Source organism: Leucoraja erinacea, chromosome 7 (assembly GCF_028641065.1).
Source record: "Leucoraja erinacea ecotype New England chromosome 7, Leri_hhj_1, whole genome shotgun sequence".
NCBI classification, from domain to species: Eukaryota; Metazoa; Chordata; class Chondrichthyes; order Rajiformes; family Rajidae; genus Leucoraja; species Leucoraja erinaceus.
In genome coordinates this window covers 35,543,530-35,570,160 of record NC_073383.1, presented here as the reverse complement: position 1 = coordinate 35,570,160, position 26,631 = coordinate 35,543,530, and the positions used below count along the sequence as shown (strand labels likewise).

General features: G+C 42.0%; 1 protein-coding gene across 4 annotated transcripts in view; it reads right to left on the bottom strand.

Annotated features, from left to right (window-relative positions):
• The window catches only part of LOC129698886 (uncharacterized), a 393,480-nt gene that overhangs the window by 202,352 nt on the left and 164,497 nt on the right, over positions 1-26,631 (bottom strand). For all 4 annotated transcript variants that reach the window (XR_008723743.1, XM_055638273.1, XM_055638275.1 and 1 more), the window contains one exon: positions 25,641-25,756. Coding sequence is in view for 3 of the 4 variants with exons in the window: in XM_055638273.1 (XP_055494248.1) it covers positions 25,641-25,756 (116 nt within the window). In the remaining variant the exon portion in view is untranslated. The remainder of the gene's footprint in view (positions 1-25,640; positions 25,757-26,631) is intronic.

The following is a 26,631-nucleotide window of genomic DNA, read 5'->3' as shown; positions in this document are numbered from 1 at the left end:
AATACAATCACTAAGAAAACTCATCAAAACCTCTACTTTCTAGGAAATTGAGGAAATTTGGTAAGTCGCCGAATACTCTACCAAACCTCAACAGGTGCATGGTGGAGAACATACTGACTGTTTGCATCACAGCCAGATTTGGCAACTGCCAGACATTATCCAGTCCGTGTTGCAGACACTGAATGAATGAATGAATGGATGAATGGATGAATGAATGACTGAATGAATGAATGAATGGATGAATGGATGAATGATGAATGAATGAATGACTGAATGAATGAATGAATGAATGAATGATGAATGAATGATTGAATGAATGAATGATTGATTGAATGCATGCATGAATAAGTTTATTGGCCAAGTATTCACATACAAGAAATTTGCCTTGGTGCTCCGCCCACAAGTGACCACATGGCATACAGTGACAGTTAGGAATGACAGATAAAATATTAAACATTAATAATAAAACATTACAATTAAACATGTGAATTACATAAAATACCAGAGCAAAAGGAGGGTACAGGTTTTTGGTTATTGAGTAGAGCTACTACTCGTGGAAAATAGCTGTTTTTATGTCTGGCTGTGGCACTTTGACAGTACGGAGTCGCCTTCCAGAGGGAAGTGATTCAAAGAGTTTGTGGCCAGGATGAGGGGAGTCAGAGATTATCTTACCCGCTCGCTTCCTGGCCCTTGCAGTGTACAATTCGTCAATGGAGAGAAGGTTGCAGCCAATATCTTTCTCAGCTGATCGGATGATTCGCTGCAGCCTCCGGATGTCGTACTTGGTGGTTGAGCCAAATCAGACTATGATGGAGAAAGTGTGGAGAGACTCTACGATGGCCGTATAGAATTTGGCCATCATTGCCTGTGGCAGATTTGCTTCTTCAGCTGCCGCAGGAAGTACATCCTCTGCCTTTTTGACTGTGGAGTCAATGGTGGCCATTGGAGATGATGGTTCCCAGGAACTTAAAAGACTCCACAGATGTGACCGTGGTGTTGATGATGGTGAGTGGGGTGAGGGGAAGGGGAGCTCTTTTAAAGTCTACAATCAATTCCACTGTCTTGAGCATTGAGCTCCAGGTTGTGTTACAAAGGCATCAGGACGCCAGCTGTGTCACTTCCTGTCTGTAGGCAGATTCCTCCCCATCCTGGATCAGTCCAATCAGGCTTGTGTCATCCGCAAACTTGAGAATTTTTACAGAGGTAGACAAAAAGCTGGAGGAACTCAGTGGGTGAGGCAGCATCTATGGAGCGAAGGAATGGGTTGATGTTTCCGGTCGAGACCCTTCTTCAGACTGATGTGGGGGTGGGGGCATGAAGAAGAAAGGAATAGATGGAGACAGTAGGCTGTGGGAGAGCTAGGAAGGGGGAAGGAGGGAGAAAGCAAGGACTATCTGAAATTAGAGGTCAATGTTTATACCGCTGGGGTGTAAACTACCCAAGCGAAATATGAGGTGCTGCTCCTCCAATTTGGAACTCACTCTGGCCATGGAGGAGGCCCAGGACAGAAAGGTCGGATTCGGAATGGGAGGGGGAGTTGAACTGCTGAGCCACAGGGAGATCAGGTTGGTTAATGCGAACTGAGCGGAGGTGTTAGGCGAAACGATTGCCAAGTTGACTCGGTGTCAACTGCTCTACATCGGCTCTACATCTGGTAGGCGGCGCGGCTCTGGCCAGTAGCGGCCTCTGCAGCCTGTCCGCGTTTTTATTATTTTTTTGTCTGTGTTTTTATGTAGTTTTTGTTATTTTATGTTGGGGTGTGTGTGTGGGGGGGGGGGGGGGGGGGGTGGGGGGGGGGGGGGGGGGAAACATTTTGAATCTCTCCCTGCACTGGAGACCCGACCTTTTCTCGTCGGGTCTCAGGTGTCGTTGAGGCCGCAACGAGGAGCGGCCTCCAACAGGAAGAAGCCGGGGACTCAGGTGTCGACTCACCGTTGCCGTCGCGGAGCTGGCCGAGTCCGGAGCAGGTGGAGCGGTGGAGGAGCGCTGCTGCTGCTGCTGCTGCTGCTACCGGAGAGTCGGAGGCTGCTGCTGCGGGTCTGTGGACGACGGCGCCGGGAGCCCACGGATCCCTGGAGAGAGACCGCTTCTCAGGGCTTCTGCAACGGCGACTTCTCCCGCCCGAGTTGCGGGGTCGAAGAGCTCCTGGAGCGGGGCCTGACATCACTGCCCCGCGCGGCTGGAATGGCCGCGGACTTTGCGAGCGCACGCCGGGGGCTCTAACACCAAGACCCGGTGTGCGACCTCGCACCACCCGGCGTGGCTTCAATGGCCGCGGGACAATCGCCATCGCCAGCCGGGGGCTATGACTTTGACTCTGACATCGGGGGGGGGGGAGAGTGCAGTGGAGAGATAAGTTTATTTGGCCTTCCATCACAGCTATGTGATGGATGTTTATGTTAAATGTAATTATGTTGTGTCTGGGGTCTATTTGTGTGTAATGTATGGCTGCAGAAACGGCATTTCGTTTGGACCTCCAGGGGTCCAAATGACAATTAAATTGACTCTTGACTCTTGACTCTCTTGAGACCAAGTACAGGCTTGGCGCTTGGTCTCCAACCCTTCCAAACTGAAGAAGAGTCACTAGCTGAGAAGAGTTCTCAGAGTTTTCCTTGAAAGCTCTGTTTCCTCTTCTCAGCTTGTAAATTGCCTGCCTGTTAAGGTCTGCATCCCCGTTCCTGTAGGCTTGCTCATTAGACTGTCGGAGCAGTCTGAGTTCTGCAGTAAACCAGGGCTTGTCATTGTTCAACCAGGTCCGGGTTCTAGTTGGAATGCAACTCTCCTCACAAAAGCTGACGTATGATGATACAGTGTCTGTATACTCATCGAGGCTTGTGGTTGCTTCCCTGAACACATACCAATCCGTGCAATCAAAGCAGGTTCTCAATGCCCTCGCTTGGGCCCCTTTTTGTTGTTCTGACCACAGACTTAGCTGATTTTAGTTTCTGCCTGTAGGTCGGAATGTGAACTAGACAATGATCAGAGAGATCCAGACCTGCCCGGGGGTCTGGGGGGTTGGGGGGAAACTTTGAGAGAGACCCAGACCAACCCAGTCCATCATAGGCACTGATCTCCCCACCAGTGAATAAATCTACGGGAGGAGTTAATTTAAAAATGCAGTCAATATCATCAAAGACACAAGCCACCCTGACCACATTCTCTTTTCAATACTACCATTGGGAGCTGGAAAACCGTAACCATCGGGTTCAAGAACAGCTACTTCCCACCAACCATCAAACTCTTGAACGCTATACCTCACATACTTCAGTAACTACGATCGTCTATGGACAGTGTCTTTGCTTGCACTATGAATTTTGTATTCTTTGTGCACTATGGTGGTTACATAGTATTATGGTTTATAGATTAGGTTCAAAGATCAGTTTATTGTCACGTACCAATTAAGGTAGTGAAACTCAAATTACCATACAGCTATACTAAAAAAACGCAATTGCGGCGATCGAAGCTCCCGCGTCAGAGCAATCGAAGCTCCCACATCGGGGCGATCGAAGCTCCTGTGGCTAGGAACTCCCGAAGTCGGTCTCTAACCAGGGAATGCAAGCTCCACAATGTTAAAGTCCGCAGGCTCCCGTGGTTGGAGCTCCAAGGTCGATCCCCAACAGAGACCACAAGCTCCACGATGTTAAGTCCACAGGCTTCAATGGTTGGAGCTCCCGAAGTTGGTCTCCAGCAGAGGCCGCCATCTCCCCGATGTTAGGCAAAAATGCGGACGGAGATATAATACGGAAAAAAATTGCATCTCCTTTGAAGGTAAGAGATTTTAAAAAGTTTCCCTCACCTCCCACAAAAAAACAAGCGAAAGAACACTAAAACATACATTTAACACATACTATAAAACAACAAAGAAGGAAGGGACAGACAGACTGTTGGCGAGGCAGCCATTGCTGGCGCCACCCGATTAGACACAAGGAACTGCAGGTTCTGCTTTACAAAAAATAAATAAAGTACTGGAGTAACTTAGTGGGTCAGGCAACATGTCTGGAGAACATGGAAGTGCTAGAATAACTGTAAAGATACAAAATGCTGGAGTAACTCTAGAGACAAAGTGCTGAGGTAACTACAAGTGTCTGAAGAAGTGTCCCAACCCGAAACATCATCTATCCATGGTCTCCAGAGCTGCTACCTAACCCGCAGTTTCTCTAGCACTTTGTGTCTACGGTTATTAGTTTATTGTATGTTTAGATATTATATATTATCTGAGTGTTATTGCCATTACGGGCCTGTTAAGTTGCATTGTTCTGTTGTCAGTATATGACAATAAAACACTCTTGTCTGTCTTAAGTGCAAACTGTTTGGAAATTAACATTGAGTTTAGAAATTCTCACCAATTATGTCAAATCCCGACCCAATAACTATAGTAGTCACAATATTTAGAAGGAAAAATTCCATCTCATTCACTATTGCACATCAGATAAGAAATCTGGGTTGAGGAATCAAGAGGTTCACGAGAGCTGGATTTTGTCAATACTGACTTTGATAACCTTTGCAGATAATGTTCCCATGGTCAGTATCTAAATTAAGCAAGATGAAACTCTTCGGGAATAACAGAGATGATAAGGGGGTGTTGAATGTTGACATAACTAGCTGACATACAGTAAGAATTTTGTGCCTCACCTCGTCCAATGTTTCATCATGTGGGACAAATGAGGAAGAGGCACTCTGGATTACAATTTCTGTCCTTATAGAGTTTGAAGAGGGGTTTCATGTTTTTTAGCTTTCAAACTTCCTAGCCAAATAATCAATATCACAGTATGTAGCGGCAGATTTTTATTTTCAAGCGATTACGCCCTCTAGCCGCTAAGTGGACTACATGATTAAGGAGAATGTCGTAATACGCATGCGAGCTCTCCGTCAGAGACCTTCAGAGCTCCTTCACAGATAAATCTTCATAACACTGTCTTTTGATTAATAGATTCGTTATTGTTGATGAAAAATAATAAGGTACATCCAAACTTCTTCCGACATACATTATAATGTTCATCGAACTCTAGCATATTGCTTTAAAGGTTAGAAAACTCCTTGTGTCTCCGTTACACTTCGTATGGTCAAAGGGTATGCCTTCCCCATGCTGGTCCAAAACTAAATTATAAACTAAGCTTCTGCGCAAGAAACTTAGCACCAAACACGCCCTAGAATACGTCATAAATCCCACCCACAATATAATGGGCAGTCTAAAATTTAAAGACACATGCCATGATTAATGACACACAAAACAAGCCAAATGGTCACTACACAGTATACAGGGAGATGTAAACACTTTTGGAATATAATTTAAGCTTTCAGTGATGGCTCCTAAATCCACTAATACTTAACTGTAACCCATTTCTTACAGGCTTCCTGCTGGAAGATCATATGTTTTTGGGTCATATAAAAAGAAGGCTGCTTGCACTAGCGACCAGAGCAAGAAATCAAAAATTTAAGAAAAGAAAATCTTGCCTGAGAAAATTGTCTGATAAGTAAATCAATCAAAAGCCCAGAAACTTGGATGTATCCCTAAAACCCTCCAACCCTTCCCCCTTTCCCCTCCATTGTGGAAACGCACACCATCGTCAATCACTACCCCACTATTATTTAGACATCACAACCACATTGAGAACTCTACCATTATGAAATATACCCATCATCAGCAGCATCCCACCATCATTAAAGTCCCTTTTTGTCATTGACCCTCTCTATCTCTGAGATTCTGACCAGTGAGCGGCACAGTGGCACAGCGATAGTTGTGCCTTACAGCACCAAAGACATGGGTTTGATCCTGACTATGGATCTGTATGGAGTTAGTACGTTCTCTCTGTGACCACGTGGGTTTTCCCCGGTTGCTCTGGTTTCCTCCCATGTTCCAAAGACATGCAGGTTTGTAGGTTAATTGGTTTCTATAAATTGTCCCTAGTGTATGGTGGCGATCGCTGGTCAGTGCGGATTCAGTGGGTCAAAGAGCCTGTTTCCACGCTGTATATCTGAGCTAAAGTAAAGTAAACTAAACACATATGTGCCACCAATGCTGAGATCGCATTCTCTTACTCGGTCCCATCATCATTTTCTCATGCTGATCAACTGGTAATCCATCATTGTGGCTGTAACCCCTACCATCATTGATATCCCTATTATCTAACTACTCAAGTCCATATGTTGAAAGTCACCACAGTGCAATAACTTGAGTGGTGGACCAGCTATGTTTGCTTCCAGAGGCTTACTTAGTGAAACTTGGCCTCTTAAAGTTTCTATGAAGTACTAATCAAAGATAATCTGAATTCACAACTCTTGGACAGGATCAAAAAACATTCAAGAATTCCAGCACTATCCAGGATAAAACTATTTGGTGCCACTGGACTTAACATTCATTCTTCCATCAACAACACTTGTGGTTGCTAACTTAGATAGGATGTTTGACTAATCAAGATTGTTTCAACATTGTGAGCTTTTGACCATTAATAGGTAAACCTAATTCCTCATCAAGGCATATATCTCCCTGACTTGGGCATGTATCACCATGTGTTTATTCAAATGAGATCAATGTTATGTAACTCCCTGCCAACAGCATCACAAGGTTCAAGGAGGAGATTTAGGGTCACTAGAACATGCAAACCTGCCAGGATTGCCTCATATTCTAAGTATTTCATTATAATCAAGGAAGTAAAAACTATTCAGCAATGAGAAAAAAAGGAAACTGAAAAAGACAAACGCTAAGTTGTTTTAAAAGAATGTAAACAGGCATTTAGCAGTATGGCACTGCATTATAAATAATGTAGTACACAATTCCATTAGTGTCTTAATAACACAAAAAAATGATGGCAACAGAATCTCTAATGACTGTTTAATCAGTTTTAAAAGAACATTCTTTAACTGCTGTCTGGTGGCATGTTTTGATATAAATTATATTGCACTGTAATCCATATGGCTGTGATATTTTCCTGTAAAACAAAATTCATTCATGTAGCACAATGTTTTTGTTGATTTGTCACACAGACATGGATATATCTGTGAGAATTGTGAACACCATGAAATTGTACTGGGCCTTTTTGTCTGTCTATAACAGATATTATGGAAAAATGTAGAAAAGCAATTATTATAAACTATCTCCATTACAAAACAGCTGACCATTGTAGCAAAAACCTAAAGAAGGTGCATACAAGGGAATACAAAATTACGTTTCGATATGCTTCTTGAGGATCCTGGCATTGTTATATTTGTTCTCTTGAATCTAATATTAGGTGTCGACATTTTTTCTTGTACACACTATTTTAAAACCATTTCAACCATGGTAGTAGGGTAATACCTCTACTCTTACATCAGCTCTTCACTTAATTGACTCATGTTTGTGCATGGAGTATGCTGCAGGAAATATCATGGTAGGTGGCCTGGAAACGGCATCAGGGAATGACTAGAAGTACTCACAATCACTATTTATATGTGTGAAATAAGCTCTTGTCTCTTGTAATTGTCACCCATTATTTTGTGTAGATCTACAACAACAACAACAGGCGCTGAGGCTGAGAAGAAAGATGATGAAGAGAAAGAGAAGGAACAAATGGAACTTCTTGCACATCAACTGTAAGGATGCTAAAAATGAAGGTGGTGATAATTACATGTTTTCGTTAATAGTGGAGCAAATCTATATAATTTCTAGTTGAAGAAAAAACAAGTATTTGAAAACATCAGTACAATAATTCTATTGGTCTCTGCAATGGGCCTCCATTTTAATGGATATACAGGATTCAACTTTGGTGGCAGTCAACAATATGGCATTGCAGTGTGACACCATCAAAGTTAATTATTAATTACAGTTGATCTGCAAAAAATTCAATTTATTTCTTCCTCTTCATCATCTTTCTTCTCAACCTCAGCACCTGTTGTTGTCGTTCTACACGAAATAATGGGTGACCATTACAAGAGACAAGAGCTTATTTCACACAAATACACAGTGATTGTGAGTGATGGTGAACACTTTGTTTATTGTGACTTTATTAATCAGGCAGCTGCATAGGATATGATAGTATTAGGTAGAGAATGGACAAGCATTTATGAGATGTTCAACATGCCTTTCAAGTAAACTGGGAAAACATTCAATTTGGACTCAAGACAAATATTAGCAAGATAGGTCCATCGACTTCAGAGGGGTTATTGGCTTTTCCAATGGCCAAGGTGCAATGAAGGGAAGCAATTTGTTTGCACAGGAAATGTGCATCACCTACCATGGGCACCCAGAAGACTGTATTTTTTTAATAGCAGGAATCTCAGGAGGAAATGGCATTTTGGGCTGAAAGTGGCTTTTTGCTGTCCTTTTCTTACACATATTTATTATTTTAAAGGAAGATCCATCATCTTGCAGTAGCCACCCCTGCAACATTGTGTATCTCAACAATGGTATATATGACTTTTGCCCCAAGCATTAGGATAACACTGTTTCTGCCCCTGAAAAATTGTGCAGCTTAAATCAGGATGGGTTAGATGTTTAACCTGTGCCAGATCTGAGAAGTAGAATGTCACCAATGTGAAACCTTTAACGTCTCACTTCTTTGAATGTTAATGACGGCTTTTGTTTGCTGTGAAATTTATCCACTAGGAAAACCATTAAATCATCCCTTTTCTGATGAAAGCCTGAATGAAACTGAGGAAAGCCTTGCCACATGTCCTGTGTTGGATTCAAACCCAACTCCATGGGGTAAACAGTCTGTGATTACAATATGGTATCATTGAGAATTCAGGATAAACATTTCAAATGGAAGGATTCAAAATGTAGTTTCCATTTAGTTTCCAATAATGGTCTTAACCGTATTTAAACAGGGGGAATATACTTTTCTTTCCCATTTATTGTGTGTAATTTCAGCATGTTCATTTGTAGACAAGTCTTAGAAATAGTTTTTAAACATTGCAGCTCTCAGGTGCAAATAAATCCTAATCCTCACATGCCACATTAAAAATTCCATTATCACCAATGAGGTGCGATTTGTAAAGTTTAAATTATGGTTTTACGATTTGTTACTTTGTAAAGTTCATTTATAGGTTTTACCTTATAAAAAAACAAAATGATCTGGCATTCCAATATATTTTCAATTGACCTATTGCCTTAAGCAAACCCTTTGATGTGGTGTATTTAATGAAGTGGCATTGGTGATCTTTTTCAAAGGTATTTAATATATTTAACAACCTATCAAATAAACCGGTGAGTTGATTTACAATCAGTATGAGTTCACTGTATTAAGCAGAGATACCACAGAACAGATTATCCTAATGCAAGAATCCCCACCTTGTAATGCATCATCCTCAGTACCGTACATTGTAATAATTCTATATTACTCTTTTTTGCCCATGTCAAACATATAACTAGTCATTGTGCACTTGCTTGATTTAAATAATATTTAACACATACACCAAGGCAATTGTGATAAAACTTATATCTTTTCAATACATTGTTAATTCTCATTAAAATGGAAACACAATAAATAAAATAGAATGCCAGATGCTGATAGGACCTTGTCATTTATGGAAGATCCTCTGTGAGATTTGTTAATATTAGTAAATTGATGTAGATGAAAAGGAGTTCCAGATCCTGAAGCATTCTTAATTAGCTTTATAACTTAAAGAGAAATATTAAAGAGTTTATGATGTGTCTTATTAATCCAAAAAAGATTGGAACAAATATTTTTTTAATTACATTAAAATCACACAGGTTTTTCCATTCAATGGGGGTATAAGTCTATGGTAGTTCAAGCTCCAATATAAATTGTTCACTCCATGCTCATCCTATACTGAAGACATTCTTCACAACTATGTTGGAAATACCTATTTGAATGAAGCAGTTTTAATTATTAAAGTTAGGAATTGTAGCCTGTTTGTTATTTTCTGGTATTTTGCAAAACAAATTTGGTCTGACTGAATTTAGTCCAAAGATATCTTATATGGATTGGTGCGGCCTTTCCTGGAGACCGGCCAGGAGCTTCAAGCCGTAGGCTCAGCACGGACTTTAACAGAGGAGCTGCGATCCTTTGTCGAAGATTGCCCGAAGAAGTGCTCCGACTGCGGGGCCTGTGGGCTTTTAACACCGTGAAGCCGGGCTGATTCGGGAACTCCATGCCGCAGAGCGTTCTGATCCGTCCCGACATCGGAGTTTCGATCATCCCGACGAGAGGGCTTGAACATCGGACCGTCTGTAGCGGCGAACTGCGGAGGGTTCAAAGGCCCAGACCACGGGTGAAGAAAGGAGGAAAATGACTGAACTTTATTGCCTTCCATCACAGTGAGGAATGTTGATTCCACTGTGGTGGATGTTTATGTTAAATTTTATTTTAAGTGTTTATTGTGTTCTTTTCACTTAGTATGGCTGTATGGTAACTCAAATATCAATGTACCTTAATTGGTTAAATGATAGTAAATGCAAAATGTCTTATGCAATATGCCTACCAATTCACATTTAGCTTTGTCACATTTGTGTGTTTGAACATTGATATCAAAGGCAATATCCAATGGTATCATGTGAATTCTACTTTAATACTCTCTATGTCAAGTTATCGTACAGACCATATGTATATGGTTCTTTATTCCTCCGAGGTTAAATATCATGAGTAAAGTTTGCAATAGGCAAAATTAATGATTTGCTGGAAGGAACAAGTAATTGTCGCTTCTCCATCAGTACTTGCTCATGTTATTTTTAAAGTAGTCAATACTTCATTGCTGACCTGTAACGTATTATTTATTCATCACTAGCAATTTATAATCAAAATATTGTAAATGTTCTTATCACTTACTGAAAGGATCATTGTCAATTTTGTTGCCTTGAAATGCAACTCATTTATGCATTTTAAAAAGCCAGACAAAATTAAAAAATGAAATGCAGTGATTCAGGTAATATGAACTTGAAATATATATTTGAAATTGTACTGGTCCTGCCAATCTCAACTAAACCAATTACCAGCATAATTAAAAATCTGCTCCTTATGTTGTGTCACATTTTATTCTTACACCATGCCCTAATGTAATGAATAGTTGCATTAGCAGAGGTTTTCTCTCACCAAACAATATATTCAAAGACATTGTCATATTGATGTGCAATATGCACATTTTAGAAACATTCATTTTGTTCATTCCCATTTCGTTTTCTGAACAGTCTAGGATTCTTTCAGTCTTTAGTTAGCGGAAGGATTTATGGTAATTAAATAGAAATGACAGCCAAAAGCCCATTCTGCACATATGCCTAAGCTTTAAAATACTGCCAGCCAATTGTCCCACATACTACAGTAAAACTGAATTCATTAAACTTTGTGAAGTGTCTGCAATACTGATTTTTAAAAAGTACTTCTCAGTGTTCAGTTTTATAGGTGTAACATTTATAAAAGTGGCATGTGATCATTATCGGGTTTACTGAGCTATTGTATTATTTATGAGCAAATGCGGTAGTTGTCATTCAATTTGTAAAACCCACACCAGATAAAAGAAGATCGGCATCCCGACTTCATAAGGACCATCCTGCCTTTGCAGTTTTAGAAATGTGAGCATGTCATGTGTAAGTCTGGCTCCTAATTTTGATCTGTTTTGTAAGCACACCAGTGAAAGATATAGTAGAAAAATGTAATTGCTGAGTTGAAGCAATGGCAAGAAGCTGGGACGTATTCTGCATAGTGTGCCACATTATTCATACCTGCCCCCTGCTGCTCATATCTAAACTGCAGAGAAGCATCAGACATAATCAACAACGTAGGAATAAGATTTCAGCCTTTCCAGCCTGGTATGCCATTCAATGGCTAATCTTTTTTCTTATCACCAAATTCATATTCTTTCCCCATACTTCCTCGATGCCTTTTAAAACTAGAAATGTATCTCTTTTAAAAAATATTCCGTGACCCATGGTAGAGAATTCTTTTGGTTCACCACCCTTATTTGAATCCAAAATCCTTCGATGTTTAACCCGCTGAGTTACTCCAGCTATTTGGGTCTATCTTCACTTTCATGTCATTGAGTTTGCTCAATCCTATTGTGCAATCGTAGATGTTTGGTTAATCCATTAATATCGTTTTCAGTATTTCTTTCTCCCACCAATGTTTAACTACCGTAGGAAGTAGTTCTGTTTTCTTTCTATTGTCTTTTTTGAATAGTGTCATCAAATTTGGGATTCTCCAATCTACAGGAATGATTTTAAAATCTGGGAATTCTGAACAATAATGGCCAATGCATCCATGACCTATGCAGCTACCTCTTTCAAAACTCTGATATGTAGATCATCTTTGGGACCTATCAGCTTTTAGTCTCACCAACATCTCCGGTACTGTTTCAGTACTAATCCAAATTTCCTTCAGTTCCATATCCTCACTGGACTCTTAACTTTCCATGTGAAGGTGAGGGATGGGTGGAAATTGGAGGGAAAACTAATGAAATATTCAGTTCCAGCTGGAATAGAAAGCAGTATAACCATAGTCTGTCACAGTCTGCCCTCTCCTCATTCTCATCCACTTCACCTCCCAGTACTTTTCCACCGGTCCCTCCTTCTCCTCGCCTGCCACTCCCCTCTCATCAGCCTAACTCTCCTCACCTGTTGCACTCAGTTGCCTCTGATCACCTATTAACCTATATAGACTCTCCTCGCCATTCACACAGTGCCAGATTGTTCTCAGCATTCATGCAAGACTCTCCAGCGATTTCCCCGACTGCCTACACGGATTCGAACCTGCCTGCCCCTGACCATTCCGTCCTGTCGTCTTCCCGGATAGCACCTCGGCCTTCTGTCCCCGACCTTCTGGTTTCTGTCTGCCTCTCTCCTGGGCTCTTTGGTGTATCCCTGCAATGGCTCCTCGACTACCTGCCTGGCTTCGACTCTCCTTTCGTCTGTCCCTCGCTGGTTTGATTGCATCGTGTGTTGGATCTCCTGGTTACCGGACCTTCCGCTACCCCGACTACGTCTCCTGCCTGCCCCTCTTCAGAACCCTCGCTCAATCCTGTGAGTACGGTGTACCCATTCCTGTGTTACTACTCTGGGTTACGGTATCGTAATAAAGTTCATTACCAATTATACCTGCCTGATTCTGTGCTGCTATTGGGTCCAAGCTATACCCGTTACATAGTCACCAGGTTTGCCGAACATTTCCTGCAATTTTTCAATACATTTCAGATTTCTTGCATCCACAGTGGTTTGCTTTTACTTTGTATCATTTTCTCTTGTGTTTTTCCAACAAATTAACAAAAATATAAAAGTACATATGCATTTACCATGTCAATGTTAGCAGCACAATTACACAATTAAAAATGATGTTAATTATTCTGTTTTTATTTACTTATCAGAAATGTAATCACCCATATTTAGATTCCTAATTAGCCAGATGGAGCTAATGCTTTGCACAATTCTGTTCATAACTAAACCTTTTCTAAACTAAACCACAGGGTGGCATGGGGGTAGATAATAGACAATAGATGCAGGAGTAGACTTTTCGGCCCTTCGCGCCAGCACCGCCATTCAATGTGATCATGGCTGATCATCCACAATCAGTACCCCATTCTTGCCCCATTCTTGCCTTCTCCCCATATCCCCTGACTCCGCTATCTATAAGAGCCTTATCTAGCTCTCTCTTGAAAGTATCCAGAGAACTGACCTCAACCCGAGGCAGGACACGGACTCACAACTATCTGTGTGAAAAAGTGTTTCCTCATCTCGGTTCTAAATGGCTTACCCCTTATTCTTAAACTGTGGTCCCTGGTTCTGGACTCCCCCACCATCTGGAACATATTTCCTGCCTTTAGCGTGTCCAAACTCTTAATAATCTTACATGTTTCAATAAGATCCCCTCATCCTTCTGAGTTCCAGCCGCTCCATTCTCTCAGCATATGACAGTCCCGCCATCCTGGAAATTAACCTTGTGAACCTACGCTGCACTTCCTATATAGCAAGAATGTCCTTCCTCAAATTTGGAGACAAAAACTGCACACAATACTCCATATATGGTTTCACTAAAGCTCTGTACAGCTGCAGAAAGACCTCTGCTCCTATACTCAAATACTCTTGTTATGAAGACCAAAATGTCATTCACTTTCTTCACTGCCTGCTGTACCTGCATGCTTACTTTCATTGACTGATGAACAAGGACCCCCCAGATCCCGTTGTAGTTCCCCTTTTCCCAACTTGACACCATTTAGATAATAATCTGCCTTCCTGTTTTGCTACCAAAGTGGATAACCTCATATTTATCCACATTAAACTGCATCTGCCATGCATCTGCCCACTCACCCAACCTGTCCAAATTACCCTGCATTCTCATAGCATCCTCCTCACAGTTCACATTGCCACCCAGCTTTGTGTCATCTGCAAATTTGCTAATGTTACTTGTAATCCCATCATCTAAATCATTAATATATATTGTAATTAGCTGTGGTCCCAGCACCGAGCCTTGCTGTACCCCAAAAGTCACTGCCTGCCATTCTGAAAGGGACCCGTTAAGCCCTACTCTTTGTTTCCTGTCTGCCAACCAATTTTCTACCCATGTCAGCACTCTATCCCCAATACCATGTGCCCTAATTTTGCCCACTAATCTCCTATGTGGGTCCTTATCAAATGCTTTCTGAAAGTCCAGGTACACTACATCCACTGGCTCTCCCTTGTCCATTTTCCTAGTTACATCCTCAAAAAATTCCAGAAGATTAGTCAAGCATGATTTCCCCTTCGTAAATCCATGCTGACTCAAACTGATTCTATTACTGCTTTCCAAATGTGCCGCTATTTAATCTTTTATGATAGATTCTGGCATCTTCCCCATCGATGTCAGGCTAACTGGTCTATAATTCCTTGTTTTCTCTCTCCCGCCCTTCTTAAAAAGTGGGATAACATTAGCTACCCTCCAATCCACAGGAACTGATCCTGAATCTATAAAACATTGGAAAACGATCACCAATGCGTCCACGATTTCTAGAGCCACTTCCTTAAGTACCCTGGGATGCAGACTATCAGGACCTGGGGATTTATCAGCCATCAGTCACATCAGTCTACTCAATGCCATTTCCTGCCAATTTTCTTTCAGTTCCTCCGTCACCCCAGATCCTCTGGCCACTAGTACATCAGGAAGATTGTTTGTATCCTCCTTAGTGAAGACAGATCCAAAGTACCTGTTCAACTCATCTGCTATTTCCTTGTTCCCCATAATAAATTCTCCCTTTTCAGTCTTCAGTGTTGCTGCCTTACAGAGCTTACAGTGCCGGAGACCTGGGTTCGATCCTGACTACGGGTGCTGTCTGTATGGATTCTCAGTACAGATGTGACTGCGTGGGTTTTCTCTGAGATCTTCTGTTCTTCCCACACTCCAAAGACGTATAGGTTTGTAGGTTAATTGGTTTGGTATAAATGTAAATTGTCCCTAGTGTGTTTAGGATTGTGTTAATGTGCAGGGATCCCTGGTCGGCACAGACCCGGTGGGCTGAAGGGCCTGTTTCCACGCTGTATCTCTAAACTAAACTTTTCATTATTTTCTGAACTGGACAACTAAAAACTGCTTCCTAGATTCAGATTCAGAGCCTTCAGCCTGAAAATGTCTTTCACAAGGAACCTTTTACATAATAAAAATTACATTTGCATTTCATGGATGAGAAAGTAGCATGTGATCAATATCCATGAATCATGAGAGCCACGGTCTATTTTCCTGCCAGCTACCATGGTATTTCAAGTCACAACAATTATACATTCCCTCCACTAACCGTGTACATCAGCCTGTTTTTGAATATACTATTCCCTCCATACCCACTTCAGCATAGTAATACAACTAGTAGAATAACTGCCTCATATTTCAAGAAATCTGGGTTCAATCCAGACCTTAGCTGCAAATTTATGGGAATTTGCATAGTCTCCTGTGCTCTATGGATATCCCCCAGGTGCTCTAGTTTCCTCCCACATTCCAGTCATGTGGGTTGGTAGGTTAATTGGTTGCTGTAAAATTACCCCTAATGTGAGTGGTAGAATCTAGGGAAACGGCACGGTGGTGCAGCAGAAGAGTTGCTGTCTTACAGCGCCAGAGAACCGGGTTTGATCCTGACTACAGATGCTGTCTGTGCGGAGTTTGTAAATTCTCTCCCTAATAGCGGGGTTTTCCCGGGGTGCTCTAGTTTCCTCCCACACTCCAAAGATGTACAGCTTTGTAGTATTAATTATCTTTGGTAAAATTGTAAATTGTCCCTAGTGCATAGGATAGTTCAAGTTTACGGGGATCGCTGTTCAACTAGGACTCGGCGGGCTGAAGAGCCTGTTTCCGTGCTGTATCTCTAAACTAAACTAAATGTGAGGCGAATAAAATGAGATTAACATAGTTATTGTAAAATGGATGGGTGAACATCAGCTTGGACTAATTTTTCCGAAATGCCTGTTTTCATGCTGACTCGCTCTATGACTATGACTCTGTGATTCATTACCTGAATTCACGTAGGGCAGTTCCACCAAGAATCAAGAGTGTTTAATTGTTATACGTACAGGGAACTGAACAATGAAATTTGTTGCAGTGGCACGGGCATATTAACGCAACAATACAATGAAAAAATATGCAAAAAAAATAATAAATGATCAGTAATACGTAGCAACCAGACCATAATAGTGCAAGCTGAAGTACATGGTGCAACCCATAAAAAAAATCATAGTAGTTCAATGCTGAGATAAAGTTGTGATTAGGGTTGTGAAGTGTGGTTCAAGAGTCCAATGTTGATGGTAAGAAGCTGTTCTTAAAAACTGGAGAGGACAGTTCTCAGCTCCTGCAGCCACTTCCCAATGACAGCTGCCAGTTGAGGCCATGGCCACAGTGGTATGGGGCTTTGATGATATTAGCTGCCTTTTTGAGGTAGAGTTTCCTGTTCATCCCTTTGCTGATGGGGAGCTCATACCTGTGATGGAGTCGGCAATGTCCACTACTTTCTGCAACCTCCTTCATTCTTGAGTTATCATAAAGGGCCATGATGCAACCTGGCTGTATGCACTCTACCACGCACCTGTAGAAATTCAATAGAGTATTCATCAACACGACGAATCTCCTCAAACTTCTGAACAAGTAGAGGTATTGATGAGCTTTCTTTATGATTGCATAAATGTGCTGTCTCAAGGGCAGTTCTTCAGAGATACGTACCATCGATGAACAAGGGTTCATGCATGCGCGACTTTCCTTTCCTGAAATCACCAATCAACTGCTTGGTCTTGCTAAAGTTAAGAGTAAGTTTGTTGCTCTGGCACCATTCAATCAGATTATCGATCTCCCTCTTGTACTTAGACTCATTGCACCCGTAATTCATCCAACAAAGGTTGTATTGCTGGTGAATTAAAAGATGCCCCTGGACCTGCGTCTGGCTACAAAGTCAGGGATTTGACAATTGAGGGGATGTTGCCATAACTCTCTTTAATGACGCTATTAAAATCCTCAAATAAAAATTCCACTGTCTGTTGGGATTTGGTAGTCTCCTGCAATTCAACACAATTGTGGACTTCTAAGCTGTACTACATATCAGCGGTGTACTGCTTTCCACTGACTTCCACTGGATGGAACATGGTTCCATCCTCCTGACCAGGGGATGGTGACAGGGTTGATGAGGAAATTAAAGACTCCAACAATTGTCTACAAATAGAATTGTTGGTACCTGCTTTCTGAAGACTGCTTTAACTAAATAATTCTTAAGCAATCTGGACCTGATTGCTTAGGACCAATTTGGCCCATATTGCTTTCTATTACCATAACAGAAATCAATAGAATTACGGAGGAGAGGAATGTTAGTGTGCAGTGGCAATGATGCAGATCACTAGGGGTGCTGGACTGACAGCAGCCTCTGCCTACAGCCCGTTTGTTTTTCAATCTTTTTTTTATTTTTAGTCAGTTTAAAGTTTGTTTTTGGGGGAATCTCTGACTTTTATATGTGGGGGAGGTGGAGCAGGATAAGGGGGAAACTGTTTCCCAGTCGCTTCCTGGGGGGATGCGACTATTTCTCCGAGTCGCGTCCTCGCCCCCCTCCTCGCGGCCTACCACCTGGATCGGAGCGGCCTTTCCTGCCGGGGACCGGGAACTGGACCAGAGCTACAACAGCGGTGGTGCGACGCTGAATTCACCGCGGAGCGGGCGATGCCTACCCGGATCGCTGTTTGGAGCTCCGGAGCGTTGGGCCACTGCTCCAACATCGTGGAGCTGCGGTTTGGGAGAGCTTCCAACACCGGCAGCGCTGACCGTCATCGTGGAGTCCTGGGGCCCTTTGCCGAGGGCCACCAGCATTGCATCTCTGCCCAGCGCGGCCTGCGGACTTTGGAGCCGCGGACTCCGGTAGGAGGTGGCCGACTCTGATGTCCAGGCCGCTGAGGATGTCCCTCAGCCCCAACGTCGGACTTACATCACCCCAGCGAGCAGGCCTGAAAATCGAACCGCCCGTAGCGGCGACTGCAGAGGGCTCGGGGAGGCCCCGACCACGAGTGAACATTGGGGAACATTAGAGGAAGAGAACTGACTTTGGTGCCTTCCCTCGCAGTGGGAAACTTTTATTCTGCTGTGTGGGGATGGTTTATGTTGAATTCTATCAACTCTATGTTGTGTTCTTTACTTTTACTGTATGGCTGTATGGTGATTACATTTCACTGTTCCATCTGGCACATGTGACAAATAAATGGATCTTGTATCTTATATCTTGTATATGGTGTAATTGTGAGAGATTGCAATTGTACATTGCCCTCTGACACTGGGCTGCAACTCTACATTCCTACTGAACAGAAAGGACAAAGTTGTAAGTCTTCTGTGATTGAACTGAAGCTTCCATCTTCCAGCTGGTGCAAGGAAGAAGTCGGAGCACAAGCATGAGCATTTTACAGGGATTCAAATAACCATTTTAAGGCAACCTTAGCAAAAATTATAATACAGTTTGAGCAAAAAACAAACTGCTGGAGGAACTCAGAGGGTCGGGCAGCATATTTGGAGGAAATGGCCAGATGGCATTTTGGATCGGACCCATTTTCAAAAGAATAAATACAAGCAAGTTTACTACATTTTTATTATTTTCTTTTTGGAAAAAAAGTAGAAAATAAAATTTGACCAGAGGAGATAAAAGTAGAAATCGCACTTAATGTTCACTATGCAACACATCAACATTCAAATTAATTGATTATATGTGAGGTATTGTAGGCTCCAGCTATGATAACTGTTTTATGTCTCAGCCCAAATCGTGAATTATTTTACATGTGCCATTAAATATTAATATGTAACACTTCCACTGCCCTTGTAGATGCACACTTTCAATTGTGTTGTAATATGCAGTCTACACTGGAAGGTGCTCACTTCAGTTCCCAGTTTCCACTTATGACAACTAATTGGATCAGAATAGAAAAATCAAGCATGATCTCTGCTTGTGATTGACATAGAGTTCCTTGAGTAGCAATGTGTGCATTTACAGATATTAGGAGGACACAAAGATCACCAATTGTTTCCCCAGATGTTGAATATCCTATCACATTTACACATTAAGAATAATGACATGTGAAGATACATCATTGGAAGATTATCAGGATGAAATAGCAAATAAATGCCTCATTATCAACTTAAATACCAATCAGCTTTACTCTCAAAGTATCCAAAGCCCATTTAGCTATTTTTTTTAGTTATTCCACTGTCAATTTATATTTTCAAGGACTTACTTTGAAGTAAATTTTCAAAATCATTTCTCCATATTCATCACAAAATTTACTACAAATAATATTTTAGTCACTCAGTATTGTCCAAAGCCTGCTTATCTTCCCAAATTACTCCATAAATATTCAAATATTCAAATTTTAATATAACATTATAAGATAATTATTTTTATTGACCTGGCAGTCAAATTTGGCACCTACATTCGCTCCTCAAAGATGCAGGTCACATAATGAGTCATAACTTGCTTCACATTAAAGAGTTCTTCAAAATGTTAGGTTATTCAAAACAATAACAATTTCAGGGTAGAGGTGTGAGAGTTAAATGGCATCAGTAATTCCAATTGAAAGGGATAGGGACAGAATTTGGAAGAATAACATCTTACAATGCCTGTGTCAAAATAGTGGGATAGTAAGTTTTTTTTAATGACTTCAGATAAAAGCATTGTACAACAGATATACTCATGACCACGCATAATAACCCATTACCACCTATTTCACATTGTGCCATATTCCATTTGACATTTCGTTACCCCAGCCCTCCATCCTAATAGAAACTATCCCTTTGTTTTTCTGTTACTCATTTCCCATCTTTAAATTTGCTTAAAAGTTGTGGGAAATAAGGCACAAGAGCAGCAAAAATGAAGCATATCACTTACTGCTCTCAACCTTTGCCTTGTTTGCTGAACCTATGTGTTGCATAGTGAGCAATACGTATGATTTCTTCTGGTTTTTATCTCCTCTGGTCAAATTTTATTTCCTTTTATTTTCAAAAAAGAAAAATAATAACTCAAACCTGCTCTTTTTAGTGGATGTGCAAGAGCCTGTAAGAAGAGAGTGGGATCCAACTCCAAAAATGTATAGTGAATCCAATCTTAACAATGGAAATTGATATAAAATTTTGGGATCAAAAAAAATATTGTTCAAAACACTCAAATAGACAGGCAGAAACTTAGAAGGGAAAATTAAAATTTCTTCACATTAAATAAAAACAAAATGGAGATTGGTTGAATTAGCCTAGAGGACTACAATTTGAAGTCCTATGATATAAAGTCTCTTAAGGGCCTGTCCCACGTACGTGATTTTTTCAGCGACTTGCCAGCACCTGTCATAGTCGCAAGCAGGGATCTGAAAATGTTCAACATGATGAAAATCCAGCGGCACCAGAACAAGGTACGACTCTTTGAGCGACTACTCACGACCATACAGGCGTCACCCCGCGACATTTATAAAGAGACATTTATAGCAAGATGCCTAGCAAACACTTGAGAAATGCAACCACAAAGAATTTAACACCTGTCCCTATCTCCCAATCTCCTTTCTTATCTCCAACCAGGGAGTCCAGGTGCAACAGAGATTCACATGCACTTCCTGTAACCTCATCTACTGCATCTGATGTGTTCCTGATGTGGCCACCTTTACATCGGCGAGACAAAGCAAACTGGTTTGCCGAACTCTTGCTCTCAGTCCGCCCAGGCCTAACGGTTGCAAATCATTTTAACTTCTCTTCCCAATCCCATACTGACCTTTCTGTCCCAGGTCCCATCCATTACCAGAGTAAGGCCATGCGCAAACTGGAGGAACAACACCTCATATTCTACTTGGGTAGCTTATAACCCAATAGATGATCAGCCATGATCACAGTGAATGGCGGTGCTGGTCGAAGGGCCGAATGGCCTACGGCACCTATTGTCTATTGTCTAGTGCCATTCAATCATGACTGATCTATCTCTCCCTCCTAACCCCATTCTCCTGCTCCCCATAACCTTTGACAAATGCACTAATCAAAAATCTATCTTTCTCAGCCTTAATAATATCCACTGACTTCAGGCACGTGCCGTGAGTAATTACTCAAGGTAGGCAGTCAGTCGGCTTTAAAAAAATCTTAAACTGCGCATGCGCAGATTGGTCTCTCCGTAAAAAATAAAAATAAGTGACAATTCAATTTTCCCAAGGTTTCTAAATCTCCTTCATTTTTAAATTACTGAATGGGTGGGGGACGGAGGATGAAGGCAGGTGGAGAGATGGTGGGAAAAACGGGAGCACACCGGGACGTTGAATCAGTTGTCATCTTATTAATGACAATACTAATTCAAGGGACCAATTGAAGGGAGAGTGCCTTTCACAGCATGTGGGGAGTCTGCGCCAGGGGTTAAAGATGCGGGGAGGGCAGGAGTGTTGAGAAGGAGAGGGTCGGAGATCATGTCACTCACTCACCGTTGCTGCAGCGCTCCAGGCACGAACAGCAGAACTGGCCACCACTTCCGGGGAGGGAAGTAGCTCGGGTGACTGCGAGCGGCCGCCGGGATCCGACAACAGAATTGGCTGCCTCTTCAGCGCCTTCTGCCAGCCCGCTCACCTCTGGCAGTGCTCTCCGTCTGAACACCTCTCACCTGCCACTCACCGGCTTTGCACATGTCAGCCGCTTCCTGCAAATCCTTAAATTCCAACAGCCGAGTAACCTTCAGCGCGCTGTCGGAATTTAAGGATTTGCGGGAAGTGGCTGACATGAGTGAGGCCGGCGAGTGGCAGGAGAGAGGTTTTCAGACGGAGTGCACTGCCAGAGTTGTGCAGGGATCGGCAGAAGGGACTGTCCGGTCCCGGCGGCCACTCGCAGCCACCCAGGCTAATTGACTCCCGGCCACAATGCGGTGGCTCCGTGCCTGGAGCGTCGCAAATGGGTTACTGGCCCCGATCCCCTGCTTCACAATGCTCCTGCCTACCAGCAACTTTACCACGGGCCAGACTCCCCAAACAGGAGCTCCCCACATCCCGGGAAATATGGTATTTAAAAACATAAAGCACCAAGAAATGTACTTACCATGTTATTGGTACACAAACTCCATTCTTCACTCTTTGTTTCCTAAGATACTCTTAAATAATGACAATCCATATTTGCAAAACCTGCCAAGAAACTCGCGCTGCGCATGCGCAGTAGGCTGCTGCGCATGTGCAGTACTGCAGAGGCAGAATTTCTGCTGCCTTCAGCCCCGCTTGTCATTGATGGCTTGAAGCAGCGCTGACGGCACGTGGGCTGCATAGACCTTCGCGTGTTGCAAGTGCTGCGGTTGAAAGGCATGGAGAATTATGCCTACCTAAGAGATCGATCTCTTAGATAGGCATAATTCTCCCATGCCTTTACTATTTATATGTAATAATTGCCATTTCATAATTTTAGTCAGGGTAGGCAGTGCCTACCTTGCCTACCCTGACGGCACGTGGCTGACTGACTTGGCCTCCACAGTGTTCTGTTGCAAAGAATTCCACAGATTCACCACATTCTAACTAAAGAAATCTCTCCTCATCTCCTTCCTAAAAGAACATCCTTTAATTCTGAGGCTATCACCTCTAGTCCTAGATTCTCCCACTAGTGGAAACATCCTCTCCACATCCACTTAATCCAAGCCTTTCACTATTCTGCATGTTTCAATGAGGTCCCCCCTCATTCTCCAGCGAGTACAGGTCCAGTGCCGACAAAAGCTCATCATAAGTTAACCTACTCATTCATGGGATCATTCGTGTAAACCTCTTCTGGATCCTCTACAGAGCCAGCACATCCTTCCTCGGATATGGTACCCAAAATTGCTCACAGTATTCTAAATGCGCCCATACCAGCACTTTTTAGAGCCTCAGCATTACATCACTGTTTTCGTATACAAGCCCTTTTGAGATAAATGCTAGCATTGAGTTTGCTTTTTTTACTAACAATTTGATATTTGTGACATGGAATTGCATTGAGCTTGCAAGGGTTAATTTTCTAGTAGCATGAACTAGCAGGAAATTGTTGTCATCACATTTCATGCTTGAGAAAATGATTTTCAATTGCGTAACGTTGAAAAAATACTTCTGCAACTACATTTTCTGGCTTCTGTTTTTCATTGTTTCCTGTTAAAGTGAATGGCCTCCTTGCCGATCATGTACTCGACCTCTAATTCTATGCTGCTTTCTTTGTCTTCCGTATCTTCAGCAAATGTGTATACAATGAACTCTGACAATCTACATAATGCAAATTATGGTGCATTGTTCATAAAAACTTGTTGACGAGAAAGTGACCCATTTATTCCAATTCTTTATTTTATACCCCTTAAACAGTCACATAGATGAACGATGTCACCCGCCAAAATTGGACACAGTATCCTTCATGGTAATTCTCAACACCAACTATATTGACGTTCTGGCCAAGAAAACACACCAACACCTCTACTTCCTCAGAAGACTAAGGAAATTCATCATGTCTCCAATGAATCCTACCAATTTCTGCAGATGGTATCACAGCTTGGTACAGAAACTGTTCTACCTAAGGCTGCAAGACATTGCAGAGAGCTGTGGATGCAGTCCAGCCCATCACATCTCTACAAACCCCCCCCTCCCCCATCCCCCTCACCCCTCTATGACTACTAACTACATTCTGCCTTGGGAAGACAGCTGACACCCCAGTCAATCTCTTATACCACCAGATTCAGGCGCAATAGGTTCAATGAACCTATGCTAAGGATATATTTGGATCAGCTTCTTCCTCACTGTTATCAGACTTTTAAATGGACCTATGCAAAGGATGTATTCCAGAACTCTGAATTTACCTAATTGCAGCACTTGCACTTTTATTTTATCTGCAATTTCTTTGGAGCTGTTACACTATATAATGCTTGCATCCTCTTTTTGTACTACCTGTTGTACTCCTGTTGTATTATCTGCGTGGACAGCATGCAAAACAAAGTTTTTTACTGTATCTCAGTACACATGACAATAATAAAACAATACCAATAATTGATTGTCCTAATCCTCATGAACACCTACTTCATCTCACAAACTTTTTTTGTGAAATGTCTTTCTAAAAGAATGCACACCACTTGTTCCCTTATTACTATGTATGTCATATCTTCCTAAAGACACCACTAAATTGTTAAAAACTATTTATCTTTCATAAAACCACATTGTCTCTGCCACATTACGGGATGGTTTCTCCAAGTTACACTTCCTTAATATTGGATTTCATTTTAAATCAATGCCAAACTCAATGGTCCAGTTTCCTGATATATCTCCCTCTATTGAAAAAGAGTGTTTGAAATAGTTTGGTCCACTGCGACTGATCCAGAATCTCAGAATTTAACTATCCCTGTACTGAATTGTTTTTATTCAGTTGCTTCATTCAGGATCTTGGAACGGAAACTATTCTATTTAAGTCAATTGTTGATGGGCACCCGCCACTTTCTCCAATATATGTCCTTGAATTAATACCAGTTACTTTAAATTTCTCACTTTCAAAGTTCCCCACCCTTTTTGGTTTGTGAATTGTGTATTCTGCAGTGAATACCTCAGCCATTTTGTTTGTACTTGTACAAGTTGTTCTGCTACAGCAGGGGTCAGCAGCCTTGTTCTGCATAGGGGCCAAGGCGCATGTCTGTGAGCGGATGGCGGGCCACATTTACCACGTGTACACATGATCCCGCTCCCATCCCCCCCGGATGGCAGGCATCAAATCACGTTTCACATAGATCCCGCCCCTTTGAGGTCATAACCCGGATCACTGGCCCCTAGTTACGGGTGCTCACGAATATGGCGTACCTACGGACCATTGCATTGGCTCTGTCCTAAAGGCGGTGGCTCAAATACTCACACTCACTCGTCCCCAGCCTATTGACAACCCCAATCCCGACAGTGAAGCCCAGACACAGAAGGTGCACGGCCGTGCTGACGGCTTTGCGCAGGATGCGGTACATCCAGAGCTCGGTGCTCGTAGCTCGGCTGCGCTCAGCGGCTCCAAAATTGTGGCTGCCAGCGCAGGCCTCCTTGCGCCTTTGCGTCCCTTTGCTTGCGTCACCACACCTGGGCGCCGCGGCATCGGGCCCTGGAGGCACCGGAGATGAAGGAAGTCTGCGGGCCGGATGATTTCGGGTTACGGGCTGCATTCAGCGGGCCATAGGTTGCCGGGCCCTGTGCTAGAGCATTAAAGCAACCTATAGTTACTTTTGTAACTGTATTTGTTTCTATGTACTTAAAGGAGTAGTATTTCAACACTTACAGCAACAATAAGTCCATGAACTCATAAAATTGAATACGGTCCTTCACAGTGTATGTACTTTTCCAATGCTTGATTCTGTGCATCAGTTTCTCTGGAGCTACCACTCGAGAACACATCTGAAACGAGAAAGTTGTTTATTTGATACTTTAACAAGAAAGGCCTAGATCTACTGCTATGTATTATTCCACATAATCCTGTACATATCCTGTAAATATAATCCTAAAATATATCAGTTGCATGTTTGCTCATTATTGAGGAATGTGTCAATATTCAGTTGGCAATAAGCGAGTTCGGTATCCCGAAAAACGCAAGGAATCATGGGATTTGTCAAAGGTCACTCGCTATAAAGAAAAAGTGAACGAAGCGCTGGCTGAAGAAACTGTGCATACATTCTTATCTTTATTTATGATTTACGTGTAAAAATACCATATTTTCTATAATACCATATGAACACTGTATAACCTCACCCTACTTTTTTGGCAGCTAAGGCACCCTGCAAAGATAGGCCTCATTCATTCATGCAAATCAGTGTCTTTTCAATATCCTAAATAATTTTAATGTAACATTTACAAAATATCACCTGCACCTAACCAACAAATAAAACCAATTAAGTTTAAATCCAGCAAGTGGATTGGTTGAAACAAGTTTGACAAATGCAAATTGCACAAAAATCGATTTAATCTTAAGTAAATTCCTTTAGGGCTCATTTCTGTCGGAAACACTGCCCAAAGGGAAATTAAACCAAGCTGTTCTGAGCACTATTCACATTAGCATGCCTCATGTTTTTCTGATATCAGGCGCACATTTAATGATATAACTATTTCTGATACCTCTTGTTGACATCGTTTGGACCTTAAAGGTACAACTATGAACTTTATGGAATAGTCTCAACATAACTAGGACCACATTGCAATACTTTGTTGTTTTTTTGTTAATTAAAGGTAAGCCCTGCTGACATATCGGACCGTGTCTTCAGAGCTCAAACATCTTA